This window comes from Oncorhynchus gorbuscha, linkage group LG21 (assembly GCF_021184085.1).
Source record: "Oncorhynchus gorbuscha isolate QuinsamMale2020 ecotype Even-year linkage group LG21, OgorEven_v1.0, whole genome shotgun sequence".
Taxonomy (NCBI): Eukaryota; Metazoa; Chordata; class Actinopteri; order Salmoniformes; family Salmonidae; genus Oncorhynchus; species Oncorhynchus gorbuscha.
The window spans coordinates 24,384,753-24,404,205 of record NC_060193.1 but is presented as its reverse complement, the minus strand read 5'-3'; the positions used below and the strand labels follow the sequence as shown (position 1 = coordinate 24,404,205).

The 19,453-nt window shown below is 42.0% G+C and overlaps 1 protein-coding gene across 3 annotated transcripts in view; it reads left to right on the top strand.

Moving 5' to 3' along the window:
* kcnip4a (potassium voltage-gated channel interacting protein 4a) overlaps positions 1-19,453 on the top strand; it is a 270,469-nt gene that overhangs the window by 151,477 nt on the left and 99,539 nt on the right. Inside the window, exon 1 of one of the 3 annotated variants that reach the window (XM_046319226.1) lies at positions 10,403-10,568. The exons of the other annotated variants lie outside the window; for them this stretch is intronic. Coding sequence (XP_046175182.1) covers positions 10,511-10,568 — 58 coding nt within the window. The 5' untranslated portion in view covers positions 10,403-10,510. Of the gene's footprint in view, positions 1-10,402; positions 10,569-19,453 lie in introns of those variants that run through there. 3 annotated transcript variants of the gene reach the window in all.

The following is a 19,453-nucleotide window of genomic DNA, read 5'->3' as shown; positions in this document are numbered from 1 at the left end:
AGTGTTTATATCCTTAATATTCATGATCATAATTGTAATCCATAGCGTATCACTGTTATAGTTGCATATTTACCTTTAACATCATTGAAAAACACATCCCAGCATTTCCAAGGCAATTAACGTTTCACATGATCATGAAAGAGACCTTGCATTACTCTAGACAGCTTCACTACGACAAATTTGGCTCATTTCGTACAACATGTTATGATTCCCCAAGTCCCCTATTCTGATATCTTCCACTTACTTGTTGTAAACATATATAAACTTGTAGACAATGCATAAAAAAGATAGACAAACAAGAAACATATGAAATTATAAAACAGTTCTCGACAATAGAGAGAGGAAGAGAAGAGAAGAGAGATTGAGAGAAGAGAGTGAGATCAGGTGTGTGTATAAGTCTGTATGTGTCAGCATCGTTCTCTCTCGCTCTCTTTCTCTCTCGCTCTCTTTCTCTCTCGCTCACTCTCTGTCTTTCACTCTGTCTTTCTCTCGCTGTCTTTCTCTCTCTCGCTCTGTCTTGCTGTCTCTCTCGCTGTCTCCCTCTCTCTCGCTCTCTCGCTTTTTCTCTCTCGCTGTCTCTCTTTCACACTCACACATGAAGGCTCACTGACACATTCTTTGACTTAATTCCACCCACACTCCTTACTTCTAATGTCCTCACCAACCCCCTAACAACAGATTTCCTTTATAACAGCGATTGACAAAGTTTTGTCCTATAACAGACATTTATACTAGTTCTTCTATACTCTTCTCTTCTAAAGTCTTTTTTTTCAACACTTGACAGTGCAACACAGGCTGCACTTAGTACGCTTTTCAATTCTTCAGTTTTATCTGTGAGCAAGAAGCAATCAATTTCATTTGGTTTCATTAACATATATATATTTTTTAACCTTTATATAACTAGGCAAGTCAGTTAAGAACGAATTCTTATTTTCAATGACGGCCTAGGAGCAGTGGGTTAATTGCCTTGTTCAGGGGCAGAACAACAGATTTTTACCTTGTCAGCTCGGGGATTCGGTTACTAGTCCAACGCTCTAACCACTAGGCTACCTGCCGTTCCATTTGACATAAGATGAGTCATTTCTGATAAGAAGGGTTAGATGACTGAGTTTAATTGAATCATTTTTGTTTATTTGACACACTGTATTCCACGTGTGCCCTTGTCAAAAGTAGTGCACTATATGTATGCCATTTGAGAGACACACATATCTGGGACTGTAAAATGAACATTGTGAGATACAGAAAAGCCACGCATTGAGTCAGTCAGCTCATTGAGCATGATGAAATGAGCCAGCTTTCCATTCCCTGCTTGTACATTGGGAACGGTGATAGATTGTAATGGGTGTTTCTGACGAACGTCTCTGTAAATCAAGTGCGTGAGGCGACGACTGATAGAGTTGTCTGTGGAGTGAACTCGGTTTAAACTCACCACCTTGCTTTTTTCTGACCGTAGGACCAAATCCAATCAAAACACAATTCACGTTGTTCCTATGATGTATATGTTCTTTCCTTGATATCGAAATCGGTTTGATTTAGTTTCCTCAGAAAAAAATCACACCACGCTACTTTTATAGGAGAAAGGAGGTGATTTTGCCTAAATTGAGGTCCAGACTGTGTTAAAAACAAATAACAAATGATTTTGTCTTACAAAGGACAGTGATAAACAGCCAGTAATTGTTATGCTCTTGCAATGTAGGTTGCATTACAAGTAGGGACAGCAGCTTGTGACAGAATGCCATTTCAGATGTTTGCCAGTTAAAACACATGGGGCATGATTCTTACATGGAATCTCTGCACACAGATGGAAGCCTTACTGCAGATGAAATGATGGTTCGGAGAATACGGGTTGTAATCTAATCACTTTTAATGATGGAAGACATGAAAGTGTCAAAATAATGACTTTGCGTTTGGGACTGATCCTTGCTGGGGTATTGTAACTTGAGGGCAGACTCAATTGGATATGCAATTTTACACTGCTCGTCTCACGGATTTTTTAAATCCACAGGCTCTGTGGCTGGCAGGGTGCTTGAAGTGTTGCCCGAGCTAACGCAGCCAAAGAGGTAGCTGCAGTCAAGATAGGAGTAGGGTCAGGTTGCCCCTGATCTATGGCCAGTTCTTTGTTTTGACCCCCTGATTATTAGGTTTAGGGAAGGTAATCTAAATCCAGATCTGTGCCAGCAGGCCACAGGAAATAACTTTGAAACAGGGTGTACCATTTTAAAGTGTTTTTGACCCAAAACTTCTCTGCCACTGTGAGGATCTGTCTATCCTTTCATCCTGCCTGTGTGATTATTGTTGCCTGCAGTTTGGGGTTATAGAGTGAGCCTAGTCGCAGTGAGGTTATTTATATTAATGGATTTCACTGTTGAGTAGTTCTGAGCAGTTAGTAGCCATCTTTGGTTCAAGACAGTGAGGAGCTGAGCTAAGTTCTGGTGGCCATTAAGGGCATTCTACTCCTAAATGAATTCAAATAAAATGATGCTGACACCATCTAAAATATAACTTCCACCTACCGGAATGAGCTGAATAACATATTGGACCATGCAGAGAAATTAACATTAAAATATCTGACAACAGCTCTGGTGAACATTCCTGCAGTCGGCATGCCAATTACACACTCCCTCAAAACCTGAGACATCTGTGGCATTGTGTTGTGTGACAAAACTGCACATTATAGAATGGCCTTTTGTCCCCAGCACAAGGTGCATCTGTGTAATGATCATGCTGTTTAATCAGCTTCTTGATATGCCACACCTGTCAGCTGGATGGATTGTCTTGGGAAAGAAGAAATGCTCACTAATCAGGATGTAAACACATTTCTGCACAACATTTGAGGGAAATAAGCTTTCTGTGCATATGGAACATTTCTGGGATCTTTTATTTCAGCTCATGAAACATGGGACCAACACTTTACATGTTGCATTTTATATTTTTGTTCAGTATGTAAACAATAACCTAAATGTCGTCAAATTTAGCTGGGGTGATTCAGGGTGGAGATGCAGGTGGAAAAATGGTGCAGCCTTCTTACTTCATGCTTTCTTGACTGAGCTCCTATGTCCAGCACCAGGAAATGGACTCTAACATCTCAGAAGAGGGAAGGTATTTTTGTTTAGCCAGTTGCTTGTAATTAGCTGGATGGCTATAGAGATTAGCTCTGAATCACTATGAGTGGTGCAGTGCAGACTAATTTATTGCATGCGTATGACAGCTCTCCAAAGCGCAAGAAGTATGAATGCTCTGAATTCTGCTGAGGCCACAAAGCATTAAATTCTGTGTGGCCACTGCAGAAGTCGGATTGACCATTTAGAGCCTTTTAGTGGCCAAGTAACAGTTTTGACTTTAATCTATGGCAATACCTTAAATTGATGTCTAGCAGTGATAAACAACCAATTTAACAAAGTTTGAAGAAATTTGAAAACAATAATGGGCAAATGTTGCACAATCCAAGTGCGGAAAGCTCTTAGAGACTTACCCAGAAAGACCCACAGCTGTAATCGCTGCCAAAGGTGATTCTAACATGTATTGACTCAGGGGGTTGACTACTTATATAATGAAGAAATATTAGTATTGACTCAGGGGGTTGACTACTTATATAATGAAGAAATATTAGTATTTTTTCATGTAACGCAACAAATGTGGAAGAAGTCAAGGCTTGTGAATATTTTCTGAAGGCACTGTAAAGCACTCACAAACTTCTACAGATGCACAATCGAGAGCATCTTGGCGGGCTGTATCACCGCCTGGTACGGCAACTGCTCCGCCCTCAACCGTAAGGCTCTCCAGAGGGTAGTGAGGACTGCACAACGCATCACCGGGGGCAAACTACCTGCCCTCCAGGACACCTACACCACCCGATGTTACAGGAAGGCCATAAAGATCATCAAGGACATCAACCACCCGAACCTCTGCCTGTTCACCCCGCTATCATCCAGAAGGCGAGGTCAGTACAGGTGCATCAAAGCTGGGACCGAGAGACTGAAAAACAGCTTCTATCTCAAGGCCATCAGACTGTTAAACAGCCACCACTAACATTGAGTGGCTGCTGCCAACACACTGTCATTGACACTGACCCAACTCCAGCCATTTTAATAATGGGAATTGATGGGAAATGATGTAAATATATCACTAGCCACTTTAAACAATGCTACCTTATATAATGTTACTTACCCTACATTATTAATCTCATATGCATATGTATATACTGTACTCTACATCATCGACAACATCCTTATGTAATACATGTATCACTAGCCCCACTTTGTTTACTTTGTCTACACACTCATCTCATATGTATATACTGTACTCGATACCATCTACTGTATGCTGCTCTGTACCATCACTCATTCATATATCCTTATGTACATATTCCTTATCCCCTTACACTGTGTATAAGACAGTAGTTTTGGAATTGTTAGTTAGATTACTTGTTGGTTATCACTGCATTGTCGGAACTAGAAGCACAAGCATTTCGCTACACTCGCATTAACATCTGCTAACCATGTGTATGTGACAAATAAAATTCGATTTGATTTGACCCTGGATTACTGGTACTATGTATTCTATAGCTTCCAACATGTTTTACAATGGTGGGTGAGGGTCAAGATGGCGGCACGGTGTCTTCAACACAGCTCACCCTACCAGTCATCTAGTTTATAAAGTCCATTCAGAAAGTATTCTGACCCATTCTCTTTTTCAACATTTTGTTACGTTACAGCCTTGTTCTAAAATGGATTAAACAGTTTTACAATATCATCTAAACATAATACCCCATATTACAAATAAAAAAACTGAAATATCACATTTTATATAAAGTACCAGTCAAAAGTTTTGACACACCTACACATTCAAGGGTTTCTCTATATTTTTTACTATTTTCAACTTTGTGGAATAGTAGTGAAGACATCAAAACTGTGAAATAACACATATGGAATCATGTAGTAACCAAAAAAGTGTTAAACATATCCAAATATATTTGAGATTCTTCAAAGTAGCCACCCTTTGCCTTGATGACAGCTTTACACACTCTTGACATTCCCTGGAATGCATTTAAATTAACAGATGTTGTTAAAAAAAAGTTAATTTGTAGAATGTATTTCCTTCTTAATGCGTTTGAGCCAATCAGTTGTGTTGTGACAAGTTAGGGGTGGTATACAGAAGATAAACATATTTGGTAAAAGACAAGTCCATATTATGGCTAGAACAGCTCAAGTAAGCAATGAGAAACAATAGTCTGTTACTTTAAGACATGAAGGTCATTCAATCTGGAAAATTTCAAGAATGTTGAAAGTTTCTTCAAGTGCAGTCGCAAAAACCATCAAGCGCTATAATGAAACTGGCTCTTATGAGGACCACCACAGGAAAAGAAGACCAAGACTGTTCAGAGGAGACTGCTTGAATCAGTCATTCATGGTTGAATTGCTGCAAAGAAACCACTACTAAAGGACTCCAATGAGAATAAGAGACTTGCTTGGGCCAAGAAACACGAGCAATGGACATTAGACCAGTGGAAATCTGCCCAAATTTGAGATGTTTGGTTCCAACTGCCTTGTCTTTGTGAGACGCAGAGAAGTTGAACGGATGATCTCCGCGTGTGGGGTTCCCACCGTGAAGCATGGAGGAGGTGATGTGATGGTGTGGGCATTCTTAACCAGCATGGCTACCACAGCATTCTGTAGGAATATGCCATCCCATCTCGTTTGCACTTAGTGGGACTGTAATTTGTTTTTCAACAGGACAATGACCCAGCACACCTCCAGGCTGTGTAAGGGCTATTTGACCAAGAAGCAGAGTGATTGAGTGCTACATCAGATGACCTGGCCTCCACAATCACACGACCTTAACCCAATTGAGGGATGAGATGGACCGTACAGTGAAGGAAAAGCAGCCAACAAGTGCTCAGCATATGTGGGAACTCCTTCAAGACTGTTGGAAAATAATTACAGGTGAAGCTGGTTGAGGGAATGCCAAGAGTGTACAAAGCCATGTCATCAAGGCAAAAGGTGACTACTTTGAAGAATCTAAAATATATTTTGACTTGTTTAACACTTTTTTGGTTACTACATGATTCCATATGTGTTATTTCATAGTTTTGATGTCTTCACTATTATTCTACAATATAGTAAAGATAAAGAAAAACCCTTGAGTGTCCAATCTTTTGACTGGTATTTAAGTATTCAGACCCTTTACTCAGTACTTTGTTGAAACACATTTGGCAGCAATTACAGCCTTGAGTCTTCTTGGCTATGACACCGTAAGCTTGCACATCTGTACTTGGGTAGTTTCTCCCATTCTTCCCTGCAGAATCTATCAAGCTCTGTCAGGTTGGATGCGGAGCATCAGCTCTCTCCAGAGATGTTCGATCAGGTTCTAGTCCAGGCTCTGGCTGGGCCACTCAAGGACATTAATACTTGTCCCGGAGCCAGTCCTGCATTGTTTTGGCTGTGTGCTTAGGGTTGTTGTCCTGTTGGAAGGTGAACCTTCGCCCCAGCCTGAGATCCTGAGCGCTCTGAAGCAGGTATTCATCAAGGATCTCTCTGTAGTTTGCTCTGTTCATCTGTTGCTCTGTTGCTCTGTTCATCTTTCCCTCGATCCTGACTACTCTCCCAGTCCCTTCCACGGAAAAACATTCCCACGGCATGATGCTGCCACGACCATGCTTCATCATAGGGACTGTATTGGCCAGATGAAGAGCGGTGCTTGATTTCCTCCAGATGTGAGTTACAATTGGCATTTAGGCCAAAGAGTTCAATCTTAGTTTCATCAAACCAGAGAATCTTGTTTCTCATGGTCTGAGAGTCCTCCAAGTTGCCTGTCAAGTGCCTTTTATTGAGAAGTGGCTTCCATCTGGTCACTCTACCATAAAGGCCTGAATGGTGGAGTGCTGCAAAGATGGTTGTCCTTCTGGAAGTTTCTCCCATCTCAACAGAAGAAATTTGGAACTCTGTCAGAGTGACCATCGGGTTCTTGGTCACCTCCCTGACCAATGCCCTTCTCCCCCGATTGCTCAGTTTGGCCAGGTCGGTGAGCTCTACAAAAAGTCTTGGTGGTTTCAAACATCTTCCATTTAAGAATGATGTAGGCCACTGTGTTTTGGGGGATCTTCAATGCTGCACAATTATTTTGGTACTCTTTCCCAGATTTGTGACTGGACACAATCCTGTCTCAGAGCTCTATAGAAAATTCCTTCAACCTCATGGCTTGGTTTTTGCTCTGACATGCACTGTCAACTGTGGGACCTTTATATAGACAGGTGTGTGCCTTTCCAAATCATGTCCTATCAATTGAGTTTGCCGCAGGTGGACTCCAATGAAGTTAGGTAAATTGCTAAACCATTCTACAATGGGGTTGTCCGATTTTTCTATTCAATACTCGTTTTGTTTGCAGAGGAAAAGCAAATGTGAACTGTTCTAGCGTCTTCAATGTGTCCAACTGCAGTAATATTTTTTCATGTTACATATTTTATTGCCGTGGATGCAATAATATTGCTGTGGTGCAGCGCCACAGGAAAATGACTGCAGCAGAAACACTGATGTAATGTCCCAAAAAATTAAAATTCGATGAGGACGGAATTCTGGAGGTTTTTATTCTAGGCGCGAAGATGTCTAAATAATAATATGAAAATGAGAAAGTGAACGATTAAAAAAAAAAGTTTAGCTCATTATCTACTTTTACAGCCAGGCTTTCATTTAAATTGGCCTTGGCACAATACTTTTATTGGACATTATTCTGAGTTTTGGCGATGTTGAAATTCATTGGCACAAAACAAAGCCTAAATAAGTATTCACTGTGGAAGTTGATAAATGTAGGCCATTCTGAAGAAATACATGCGCAGCACTTAGTTTTAAGCATCAATTTATCCGTTCTCTTGCTCAAACTGAAAACGGCACCAGTCAAACTCTAACCTCTTGGGAACACAGGGATGTCGGGTACGGGATTAATATTATCAGAGGACCTTGGAATTTGCCCCGCTATATAAAAATTACTGACCTGGCCCATTCGCAGAGGACTAAAATTATGGATGTGGTGATTAAATAAATACATTACCCGACATCCCCCAGGAAAATTCTCTGACGCATTTTTACATTCATCAGATGTTGTACCAAGCTTAATCCATTTGCAATGCAAACGTTCCAGAATTGTATTCATGGAGATCTTTATAGCTGAGGGATTAACCAAGATATTGGCCAGCAAATTGCAATTTCTCTCCCGTTGTGACCTATGCTTTGAAAGCACCACTGGAGGCAGAAAAACATATTTGTAACAAGTGACAGTAGCCCTTTTCCCGGATCCTACCACAACAAAGCCATGTATTTTATCAAACTGGTCAGAGTGGTTCTGGTTGTAATTTAGTTGTCAGGCAGGTGGGATTGCTTCTTGTGGACTGGACTCGGACTCCTTAAGAGAAACCTAATTACAATGTAGAACCAGTGCAGCGGCTGACACACAAAGGGCTTTTTGCCTTCAGGATGGTCATGATGACACACTTCCAGGTAGATGTCTATGTTAGCCCCTCCATCCCGCTCTCTAAAGCCTGGCTCATACCATGCTGAAGTTGTTTTCATCATCCCCAGCCCCACTTACTAGTTTCTTCCTTAGACTTTTATCCGTAGGAGGCCCCAGAACGGCGACCGGCACACCGTAGAGGCAGGAAGCGGGATAATGGTGTGGGGAAATTGGTACTTGATTGCGGGCGGTCGTGTTGTAAATTGGACCGCCGACGTGGATGTTCTTTGAAAAGACTGCTACGGGTTCTGCAGGGGTGGCAGTGGGAACGGAATGATTTTTAAAATTTTTGTTGTGTGAAAGAGAAAAGTCAAGTGCCAGTGATGATACATTTTAAAGTAGGAGTCCATGTCTGTAGAAAACGGGCCAGCGTTCTGTAGATCTTCAGTCGTCACTTGTGGGATGGCAAGGTCCCTCCTCTTCTCTGACCATCCACATTTTATCTGTCACGTGCTTCTTAAACAACAGGTGCAGACTAACAGTGACGTGCTTACTTTCGGGTTGTTTTCCAACAATGCAGAGTGAAAGATAATAGAAATAGTGACACGAGGAATAAATACACAGTGAAGAACAATAATGAGTAAAAAATAACATGGCTATATATACAGGGAGTATCAGTACTATATATACAGGGAGTACCAGTACTATATATACAGGGAGTACCAGTACTATATATACAGGGAGTACCAGTACTATATATACAGGGAGTACCAGTACTATATATACAGGGAGTACCAGTACTATATATACAGGGACTACCAGTACTATATATACAGGGACTACCAGTACTATATATACAGGGACTACCAGTACTATATATACAGGGAGTACCAGTACCATGTCCAAAAAGCCTTTTGTGTCCAACACAAATAGGAAGGCGAAGGGTCTCCTTTAAAAACTCGCCGTTTTATTTTGAGGGTTGTATGGGTAGGTTAAGAAAAGGCTTTGGTGTGGTAGAGTGAGACGTTGAATGTGTTTACAAACATTCAATGAATTGGAATTGTCTACCTTTGCACACACCACTCTCTCCCTGTGCAACCTGTTGATGTCCGATGCACTAGTAGTCTGTGCACTCTGCATATCAATGCATTTGGATGGAAAACAATCAAAATATTCTGTCTTCTGTGGTGTTTTTGATTACAAGCATCCCATTGCTGTTCCTTTGTATTGTGAATGTTGTGATTGCAGGATTGTAATTAGAGGACTCAACGACTGTGATTGATTTCAATCAAATTTATATAGGGAGGTGAAAACCTTGATTAATGTATTGAAGGGAATTTGCAGCAAGGCATGCTCTTCCATAGTAATTTCCAGGATCTCATCCTTTGAAAAACATGTCTATGTTGCATAAAGAATTAGAATATGCTGGCAGAATCAGAAAATTAGGTGTTACCCACAGCATGATGAGGGATGACTCCTGACACATTAATCTGCCTTTAAATTGGTTCCTCCTTTTCAGGCTTGATATGGTGCAGATGGACCTTGTTGTCGTCAAGTGGTTGACCTGCTTGCAATCGAAATATCTACACAGGCTGCCAACGTTCTTTTAGTCAATGTCATAGATATGGCATGGTTTTCCTATTCTCACAGCATGGGGGCTATAGTTAAAATATACCTATTCACAAGCAACAATATTAATCTTTGAGCTCCCTCCCTCGTTCCCTCCCTCAACTCGTACAAAGTAGCCAGGCAGTGCAGCAGCACTCTGCTCCGAAGTGCCCCCTTCAGCAAAAAAAGGAGGGGGGGGGGCCAGAGACTGAAACGCGTCAAAATTCTAAACTGAAAAAGGGTGGCACCGGCGCTCGACTCCCACTCCACACCCTCGTTGCGCACCCAGCTCACCAAGCCTGGGTGGAAAAAAGGGGAAGCTAGGAAGCACAGACCGGAGACTCTGATAGTTGCAGCTCATCAGCTCTACTCAGAAGCCAGCAAAGTGTAAAGCTGTAGCGTTGTCAAAACTCGCAGGACTTCTGGATCACTGAGCGAGACCGGGACAGGGGGGGTAGACATGGGTGCTTTGATGGTCATCTTTTCTCTTCAGAAAGATCAGAGGCGCAAGAGGACAGGTAGGCCAGGGTGTGTGTGTGTGGGGGGGGGGGGGGGGGGAGGGGTTGGTGTGCAGGGTGGTGGTCGTAATCACTAAACTAGATTACTCAAAACTACTGAAGACATTGAGGTAATAAGCTCAATTTGAATTGCTTTCAAAGCACAGACCTGAATGAGTTCCTTATCTTTTCATTCTCTAATATGCATTTCCTGTGTTTTATTTGCAACATGTTTTAGGGTGTTTGTTTTCTTCAATCCCCTACAGACTTTTCCACTAGTAAAGTGTTGTTGGGTTCATTATACTCCTGTATGAATTAATGTGCCACACCACCAGTCCATGAAATTGACTCCACATAATTTACCCCTTGAACTTTCGAATGCCACCTTCCACAATTTAAATGGGTAATCTGGGATTGATACATACATGTTTGAACTTTTAAATGAATGACATATAGCCATTGGTTCTTGAAGAATATAACTTAAAGCTAAATGCCTCACGAGTTTAGTTCAACTGGCATCTGAACCCAAAATATAAACTTGTTTTTGTAAACAATGTAATTGTAAACAAACACTATATAGCTTCAAAACATGATAACAACTATAATGTTCATCCAATGGATGAATTTGAGTGTTTTATGAATTTGAGTGTTTTATAAATTTGAGTGATTCAGCTCCATCCCTCAGCTATTTACCAGAAAAGTGATGCAGTGACTGCTTTGTTGACTATAATGCAGAATTCGCTCTGCCATTTCCTGGTTGCAAAAATGTGAATAGTTTGCCTAATTTCAGTTTGTGACAAAACAAGCAAGAATAGTGTCGAGAATTATTGTGCCATAATAAACCGTTGTGAAATATATTTCCCATAACCAACAACATTGTATTTTCAGCTGTTCGAAGCTGATGTACAAAACCAAAATTAAAAACTAAACTTAAGATCGGGAAGCATAGGAAATAACGCTCATAGAGCAGATCTACTGCTCCTTTGACTTGCTTTCAATGAGAATGACAGATCTATGAGTCACATTTCTATGAGAAGTTGGTTGGGACGCCCAAAAAGCTACGTATTGCAGCTTAAAACAGAGTGTAAGACCATCCATTTAAGGACAATGAAATATTTAACAGGTGGTCAGTCATGGTGGTAGTGGTGGGGGTTGTAAGTTGTCAAAAGTTATATTTAGTCATTTGGTGCTGTACGAGAGACTGATCACTGATGAATCACTCTTATCTTAAGCCATATTTCATTGAAATCTTGTGAAACAAGCTGAAAGCAAAATGAATGGGGGAGCCATTCTTAGGCAATAGATCAGTTTTGACAGCTCTGTCTGTGCAATGTAAGCACATTTCACCAGAACCCAGATAGGAGAACATGTGGACCAGGCAGGCACAATTCCCCTCCATAAACTTTATATTCATCATCTCTAGCACCACCCCAACATCAACATATGTGAAAATAGCATGTTTCTGTGTTTAAAAAAAAAAAAAATTGGGGGGGGGGTTAAATGAAGATGAGTGTTTCCAATGACATCATCAACCAATTAAGACAATTAGTAGGCCAAGCCTACTATTCATAATTCCTTCAAATCACAATGCACACTGATGTCATTGGAAACACTTATCTTCCTCCTTTTCTATATTTTTTGTTGGGGAAAAAAAGGTACTATTTTCACACTTTGATGTTGGGGTGGTGCTGGAGATGATTTAATATGAAGTTGAACATTTTGTTAAATTTCCATTTAAGCTGAAATCAAGATTTCAAAACCTCCAAATTGGATGACTACTCACTCACTGCGCTCAGCATTGTAATGAGCTCTTATTATCATGGTCTAAATTATTTAGCATTTCGCCATGAAGTGTGTGTGTGTGTGCGTGCGTGCGTGCGTGCGTGCGTGCGTGCGTGCGTGCGTGCGTGAGATTTGAAGTTGAGTTCAAACCCAGACTGAGCTCCTGGGACCATCACAGTGGATGTAAGTGATTTTATGAATTGGGCTGATTCGTTGCATGGTTAACACATGGGGCCAGAAGCCCTGAGTGCCACTCCACTACCCACTCAGTGTTCCACATTAATTACCAAAGCTGCTCTCACCTACATGTGAAGAGCCACTGTTTTAGTTAGCGCCTTGCCAACCGTACCCTCAAACTCCTCTCTCTTCTACTCCATTCAGACCCATTCTTTTGAAGTGTCTCAAGGTGAAAAGATACGAGAGTGTACTCTAGTGATGGTGGTTCAGCATGATGCTACAGTAGGTCCACCAAAATCATAGAAATCAGTTTATATAGAGTTAAATATGTAATTCTATGGGTAGGTCTAGATATATGACTCTTTTGTTCAGTGTTGGTCTGAGTGGGTTTTTGAGCTTCTGAAGTATTCCAATGTGAAATGATGTAAGATTGTAGTTATGGTGGTTTCATTATGATTGTACGTCTAGGTATAGTGGGCTTGTTGTCGACGTAATCTGCTGTGAATCAATCTTTTCAGGGTTTGTTTGTGAGTGGTTGGCGTAGGAGTGCTGCACTCGATGCATTACCTCTCAGATAGAAACGGCAAAACATCAAGTGACTCAACCCCTTAGTGGGTAAATGGATGTCTGTTTTGTACTTTTCTAATCTGTCATATGAAGGTGAATGGTTGTATAAGCAAAAACTAAATGGTTTCCACCCCTCCCTCTTCATTGTTCATTTAGTTTAAGTTTCATGTTAAAATCACGTAATGTACCAGGCAGAAAAAGCTCATTTCAACTCTACCGTGATGTACCACACTTGAGTGATGTGTGTCCTTGCCTACTACATGGATGAGCTTCCCGATCTAATGCATAGGCTTTAGCTCAAGAGACCAACACAGTCTTGTAGCATGTAGAAGACCTGGGTTTGAACCCAGTTGGTCACACATGCACTTTTGTTTACGGCAATCCCAGTACGTTTTGTTAATTGATTGTTGTGATCTCCCTCTGTTTCGGTCGGGGGGGTCTCGAGTGGATCGTGTTGCTGGCCGGGCCCCGGTACAGGACTTCTGGTGTTCACAGAACCACAAGAGACTTGTAACATCCGCAGGGAGAGCAGCTGCCACTACACCCATAGTACTGCTCAGCCATGATCAGTCCATTTTCCACTATGTTCACACAGCAGAAGTGCCACATGCACACATTCACTACGTGTTTATATGTTGTGCTGTATGTCTGTTTGAGTGTGAATTTTGTTACGGATCCCTAAAGTTGCATAAGTTGTCATCACATTCCAATTACATGGTTGCCAGTCACTCAGTGCTACTAAATCCCACAGTTCATGGCCACCCTACTAAGCAACACATACAGTGCATGAAGTAGCTTTATAGCATACCTTTATACCACAGTGTGTATTGCTACTGTCCATAAAATTCAACTTTAAAACAAAGGTCCTGATTCTTTTTGATCACTAAAGATCCATGGCATTTATCACAAGAGGGTTGTTGTTCCCTTTTGAAAAGGGCACAACTCTATTGCTTTCAAAACACACGTATTTACAGAGCAAATCCATAGCACTTACTTTTCATTCCCGAGACCACACTGGGTTAGTTGAACGTTTTTCAAAAGCATATTACCGCCGATTTAGAGCTCTGCTACCCGACCCGAGCCAGATGGGCCCCGAAACCGTTTTCATCAATAACTAGGATACGGGTAATGCTCGGGTATCACCAAATTATTCTGTAACATTTTGAAGCTGAGCCAATTTCTCGTGCTCTGACTAAGATCATAACATGGTGTCAGAAGTGCTTCAACCTCACCAAATATAAGACAGGAGAGATTATTTCACAGAAAATGTTCCTTGTTTTGTCTGAGTTTAGAGTTTAAAAAAAAGGAAGTAGCTAACAGCTCTCAAGTCTCGTCATTGAGCAGAGCAGCCCAAACAAAGCTGTTGCTATGGATACTCACAGACCCAGAGCTGTCATGAGCAGAGCGTGAGTGACATTGAGGTGCAGCTAATGGATTTCCTAAAAGAGGAAGTTGTTTCTTGAATTTGGAAGAAGCAATGGGTAGGGTAGGGCCTGAACGTTGCAGGCGTTTTATTTAACCCTTGTTTAACCAGGTAAGTTGACTGAGAACACATTCTCACTTATCAAATCAAATTATGTTCTGGGCAAGGTATGCTTTCACCGAAAAGCATTTTATAAATATGACACTGTGGTTGGTTTAACAAGAAGTTCATCTTTAAACCTATGTAAAATATGTTTTGTTTTCTGAATTGTTATAATTCTGTAATTGAATTCGGCGCTCTGCAACCTCACTGGATGCTGGCCAGATGGGATGCTAACGTCCCACATACCCTAGAGAGGTTAACACGTTTAAATGTTTTACTCACGTTGGCCACGGTGAAGGAGAGCCCGCAGGTTTTGTTCGCGGGCCGTGTCAGTGGCACTGTATTGTCCTCAAAGCATGCAAAGAAGTTGTTTAATTTATCTAGGGGCACGACGTCGGTGTCCGCGATGGGGCTTGGTTTCCTTTTTGTAATCCGTGATTGACTGTAGACCCTGCCACATATGTCTCCTGTCTGAGCCGTTGAATTGCAACTCTACTTTGTCTCTATACTGACGCTTAGCTTGTTTGATTGCCTTGTGAAGGGAATAGCTACACTGTTTGTATTCGGTCATGTTTCCAGTCGCCTTGCCATGATTAAAAGCAGTGGTTCGCACTTTCAGTTTTGTGCGAATGCTGCCATAAATCCACAGTTTCTGGTTGGGGAAGGTTTTAATAGTCACCGCGGGTACAACATCACTGAATAACTTGCCAATAAACTCGCTCACCGACTCAGCGTATACATCAATGTTATTGTCAGAGGCTATCTGGAACATATCCCAGTCCACGTGATCGAAGCAATCTTGAAGCGTGGAATCCGATTGGTCGGACCAGCGTTGAACAGACCTGAGCATGGGCATTTCCTGTTTTAGTTTCTGTCTATAGGCTGGGAGCAACAAAATGGAGTCGTGGTCAGATTTGCCGAAAGGAGGGCGAGGGAGGGCTTTGTATGCGTCGCAGAAGTTAGAGTAGCAATGTTGCCAGCCCGTGTCGCGCATTCGATATGCTGCTAAAATTTAGGGAAACTTGTTTTCAGATTAGCTTTGTTAAAATCCCCAGGTACAATAAATGCAACCTCAGGATATATGGTTTCCAGTTTACTTAGAGTCCAATGATGTTCTTTCAGGAAGGTCGAGGTGTCTGCTTGGGGGGATATACACAGCTGTGATGATAATTTAAGAGAATTCTCTTGGTAGATAATGCGGTCTGCATTTGATTGTAAGGCTTTCTAGGTCAGGTGAACAAAAGGACTTGAGTTCCTGTATGTTGTTATGATCACACCACGACTCGTTAATCATAAGGCATACACCCCCGCCTTTATTCTTACCAGGGAGATGTTTTTTTCTGTCGGCGCGATGCATGAAGAAACCGGGTGGCTGTAGCGACTCTGATAAAATATCCAGAGTGAGCCATGTTTCTGTGAAACAGAGAATAGTACAATTTTGGATGTCTCTTTGGAAGGCAACCCTTGCTTGAATTTCGTCTACCTTGTTGTCAAGAGACTGGACATTGGCAATTAGTATACTCGGGAGCGGGGAGCGATGAGCCTGTCTACGAAGCAGAAGACCACTCCGTCTGCCCCTTCTGTAGTGTCGTTGTTTTGGGTCGTCTACTGGGATCCGATCCATTGTCCTGGGTGGTGGTCCAAATAGGATACGCTTCGGGAAAGTTGTATTCTAGGTCGTAATGTTGGTAAGTTGATGTTGCTCTTATATCCAATAGTCCTTCCCGGCTCTATTTAATACAACTTCAGATTTGCTGGGGTAGCAATGTAAGAAATGATACATGAAAAAACAAAATACGGCATAGTTTCCTAAGAACGCGAAGCGAGGCGACCGTAGAACTTATAGCAACACCAAGGGGAATAGTTTCAAGGGAGAGGAGGGGGGGATGAATGAGCCCATTGGAAGCTGGGGATGATTAGTTGCCCACTCTTACAATAAGTGCCATGGGATCTTTATTGACTACTAAGAGTCAGGACATCAGTCCGAAAGACTGCACGATACACAGGGAAATGTCCCAATCACTGTCCTGTGGAATTGTGATATTTTGTTTAGACCAGATAAACAGTTCCTCCTACTGTCCCTCCATCACCACTTTTTCCCCTCCAGTGACCAACCCTGCTTGGCTTCAGAGGCAATCCAGCAGTGGGATGCAGGGTGGTATGCTGCTGGCAATGGGAAGAGCATGGGCTTAAAATTAATGCACGTGCAGGACTCTACTGTTGATATTGCTTCAGTATTCATAGCCACACTCTTGAATAGTTTATTCATTACTCTACGCGCTCATACTGTATAATGGAGTTATCAGCAATGTTCCTCTTGGACTGCCATGCAGATTAAATATCAGCCCACGTAGAAAAGCACAAGATTGAACCTCACTCAAATTTCTAGAGTTTTCCCCTTTAGTTAACACAATGTGGCTTCCGAGTGGCGCAGCGGTCTAAGGCTCTGCATCTCAGTGCTAGAGGCGTCACTACAGACGCTGGCTCGATTCCAGGCTGTATCACAACCGGCCGTGACTGGGAGTCCCATAGGGCGGTGCACAATTGGACCAGCGTCGTCCAGGGTTAGGGTTTGGCCGGGGTAGGCCGTCATTTGGGCGGCAGGACAGCCTAGTGGTTAGAGCGTTGGACTAGTAACCAAAAGGTTGCAAGTTCGAATCCCTGAGCTGACAAGGTACAAATCTGTCGTTCTGCCCCTGAACAGGCAGTTAACCCGCTGTTCCTAGGCCGTCGTTGAAAATAAGAATTTGTTCTTAACTGACTTGCCTAGTAAAATAAAGGTAAAAAAAAAAAAATTGTAAATAAGAATTTGTTCTTAACTGACTTGCCTCGTTAAATAAAATGTAATTAAAAATCAAACACTGTTTCGATATGCTGTGGGAATTGTGCTCGAATCAACCCTATATTAGCCACTTTCAATGTAACATACAGAGGGAAAAAAACAAACTATGCAAAACTAACTGTGCAAGAGATGTTCTTGTAGGCAGAGCGCATTGGAGTATGATTCTATTGCATTGACATGCACACCTCAGGTAATGGCGCACCGATCTGTGTATACAGGTCTATCAGAGCTGCAGTAGCACAAAATGTAAATAGCCATTGCCATATATGGAGCTGTGCCATTCACCTTTGAACAGGACAGCATGAGCGGTCATGAGAAGATGCTCTTGTTTTGAGATCATGTAGCCACCTGTGCACATTGGTTCATATTATTTGCTGGTCAGTGAGTTATTAGCCCAGTTATAGCTCATTTTTAGTCAACAATGGGGAAGTGGTTGCTTCTTACAAGAGCACATAATGTGCGTTTCTAGCCATCTTTGAAAAGAAAGTCAGATAAAGATATGTTTTATGTCTTAAAGGGGCATTGTTGTATTTTGAGACTGTCTTGAAAAAGATAAGTTCCTAATAGGCAGAGGGTCGCATCATTTTATTTCACCTTTATTTAACCAGGTAGGCAAGTTGAGAACAAGTTCTCATTTACAATTGCGACCTGGCCAAGATAAAGCAAAGCAGTTCGACAGATACAACGACACAGAGTTACACATGGAGTAAAACAAACATACAGTCAATAATACAGTATAAACAAGTCTATATACAATGTGAGCAAATGAGGTGAGAAGGGAGGTAAAGGCAAAAAAGGCCATGGTGGCAAAGTAAATACAATATAGCAAGTAAAACACTGGAATAGTGCCCTTCTTAATTGGTCTTTCTCCTATCCTGAGTAAAAAGATTTGACAGGAGTGCAATCTGGTAGTTTTGCAATGGAAGAATGTGCAAAGTAGACATAAAAATAATGGGGTGCAAAGGAGCAAAATAAATAAATAAATAAATAAAATACAGTTGGGAAAGAGGTAGTTGTTTGGGCTAAATTATAGGTGGGCTATGTACAGGTGCAGTAATCTGTAAGATGCTCTGACAGTTGGTGCTTAAAGCTAGTGAGGGAGATAAGTGTTTCCAGTTTCAGAGATTTTTGCAGTTCGTTCCAGTCACTGGCAGCAGAGAACTGGAAGGAGAGGCGGCCAAAGAAAGAATTGGTTTTGGGGGTGACCAGAGAGATATACCTGCTGGAGCGTGTGCTACAGGTGGGAGATGCTATGGTGACCAGCGAGCTGAGATAAGGGGGAACTTTACCTAGCAGGGTCTTGTAGATGACATGGAGCCAGGGGGTTTGGCGACGAGTATGAAGCGAGGGCCAGCCAACGAGAGCGTACAGGTCGCAATGGTGGGTAGTATATGGGGCTTTGGTGAGCAGAGGCACCAAGCTGATGCTTTTGGGAGGGAGTTCTCAAAACGGATTGCACTGTGATAGACTGCATCCAATTTGTTGAGTAGGGTATTGGAGGCTATTTTGTAAATGACATCGCCAAAGTCGAGGATTGGTAGGATGGTCAGTTTTACAAGGGTATGTTTGGCAGCATGAGTGAAGGATGCTTTGTTGCGAAATAGGAAGCCAATTCTAGATTTAACTTTGGATTGGAGATGTTTGATATGGGTCTGGAAGGAGAGTTTACAGTCTAACCAGACACCTAAGTATTTGTAGTTGTCCACGTATTCTAAGTCAGAGCCGTCCAGAGTAGTGATGTTGGACAGGCGGGTAGGTGCAGATAGCGATCGGTTGAAGAGCATGGATTTAGTTTTACTTGTATTTAAGAGCAATTGGAGGCCACGGAAGGAGAGTTGTATGGCATTGAAGCTTGCCTGGAGGGTTGTTAACACAGTGTCCAAAGAAGGGCCGGAAGTATACAGAATGGTGTCGTCTGCGTAGAGGTGGATCAGGGACTCACCAGCAGCAAGAGCGACCTCATTGATGTATACAGAGAAGAGAGTCGGTCCAAGAATTGAACCCTGTGGCACC